Genomic DNA, 2,011 nt, shown 5'->3' with positions numbered 1-2,011 from the left:
AATCACTTTTTTGATATCTTTCAAAAGAAGTGAGATATATAGGCTCAAAGTGGACGATCCGGGTGTCGTTCTATTAGAGGTTTTACGGTATATAAGTTTGGTTGACTATACGAGTACCTACCGCATTTGCTCCAATAGAAGCCCTCCCTATTTGAAAACTCAATCACCTTGGCTCCTTTGAGAGATATCAAAAATTGGTGAACTGGTAAAATGTTGCTGATATTACGATGAACACTTTATAAGTTGACCCTTTTTTTAATACCTTTGACACAAAACGAGATGATTGAGCTCAAAGTGTATGTTCCGGTGGGCGTCTATTAGAACAAGTATGGTGGGTTGAAATAACCAGATTTAACATAAATTTACCTCTACTTTTGCATTCTTCAATGTTTTCTTTTCTTTCAAAATATTAAATCTGAATTTCACCTAGATACTGTGATTTTCAGAAATCTTTCAAAAAAAAAAAACAGAAAAATTGATGCCTCGAGTCCTGGTATCAGTGTAAATTTTTAACCGTTTTTTTGAACCCCACTCGGGCATTTTTTCCACTCCGAACGAAATCTGACCATGGCCCGCTATACAGCCGTTTTTGGCCAGTTCAGACCAAAAGCCGAACCCTTCACAATTTCTGCCCAGAAGTAATGAGGCACATTACTAATGGCCCGACAGCCAAGCATTTATTGTTCAGGACATGGGTTACAAAGTTTCAGATCAATCATACTAATTCCCCTACTTACCGTAAACTTGTAATAAAAGGGACCCCTCACCGTCAATTTTGAGCTAATTTTCCTTGCTTCTATGCAAGATAGAAAAAATGGGTCAACCACTACAGGAAAAAAAGAGGAAAAGTTGACAGACCCTTTCATTACAAGTATTACGATGTATTCCTTTCGTCCTTATTAGTTCTATTCCGATCGAGTTTATATACCAATCAGATTCGAATCTTTGTTGTTCTTATACTTCATATCTAATACATCATCTCAAAAAATACCATTTTCTATATTCTCTGTTTTCCCGGCTTTCTCCTTTCGGTTCCATTGATAGTCGATCTGAAATCTACATATACAGAGAGATGTCGTAACTGGTAAGTGAGAACCGGTGTCATCACTGTGATAACAGTGTAAGAACGCAGAAACAGAGACTGTGTGTTTGTATGTATTTTGCCAAAACCAGACGTTTTCGCGCAAGCCAGTGGGGAGGAGACTTCTCTTCCGAAGACACACTACTTGTTTCTCCATAGTAGTAATTGGGATAAGTATATAAGATCGACTTGTTCTCCCTAATAAGCATCATTCTTTCAGTCTGCATTCATTCGGCACTTGCCATTTTGGAATAACGGTTATTTTTTTCTTTTGGCTATCTGTAGAATAACATTGATCCTCAAAAACCCTCTATGTCTATCCTGATCCTCTCTCAATTCTTGATTTTTTAGAATGGCTACCTACCTTCGGTTGGTAGTAGTCCTGATCCTGACGGTCCATGTTTCGTCATTCCTCTTCCCTAGTTTAGGTGGAGGTGGCGGCGGAGGTAAGTACCTTAGAATCGCTTTCTTGAACCTAATCGTTTGATCCCTCTAGGCTGCGGAGGTGGCTGCGGAGGCGGCGGAGGATGTGGTGGAGGATGTGGACCACCACCACCACCACCATGCGGAGGAGGATGCGGAGGAGGAGGTGTATGCGGAGGAGGTGGAGTATGTGCTCCAGCTCTTCCACCACCACCACCATGCGGTGGAGGTGGCGGCGGATGCGGAGGAGGATGCGGCGGAGGAGGCGGAGGATGCGGAGGCGGTGGAGGTGGATGCGGAGGAGGTGGCGGAGCATGTGGTGGTGGAGGCGGAGGCTGCGGAGGTGGAGGTGGCGGATGCGGAGGAGGAGGTGGAGGATGCGGCGGAGGAGGTGGAGGTGGATGCGGAGGAGGAGGTGGCGGATGCGGAGGTGGAGGCGGAGGATGCGGAGGAGGATCCAGCGGAGGATGCGGAGGCGGAGGAGGTGGATGCGGAGGCGGAGGTGGC

The 2,011-nt window shown here is 45.1% G+C and overlaps 1 protein-coding gene across 1 annotated transcript in view; it reads left to right on the top strand.

The window, feature by feature from the left end:
* Positions 1 to 1,433: 1,433 nt before the first annotated feature.
* Positions 1,434 to 2,011, top strand: part of Cbr-grl-25 — a gene marked incomplete at both ends in the record, with an annotated part of 3,654 nt that continues 3,076 nt past the window's right edge. Inside the window, 2 exons of the mRNA XM_002642409.1 lie at positions 1,434 to 1,527; positions 1,578 to 2,006. Coding sequence (XP_002642455.1) covers positions 1,434 to 1,527; positions 1,578 to 2,006 — 523 coding nt within the window. The remainder of the gene's footprint in view (positions 1,528 to 1,577; positions 2,007 to 2,011) is intronic.

This window comes from Caenorhabditis briggsae, assembly GCF_000004555.2.
Source record: "Caenorhabditis briggsae complete genome, chrIII, whole genome shotgun sequence".
Taxonomy (NCBI): Eukaryota; Metazoa; Nematoda; class Chromadorea; order Rhabditida; family Rhabditidae; genus Caenorhabditis; species Caenorhabditis briggsae.
This window is presented reverse-complemented; position numbering and strand designations above follow the sequence as displayed.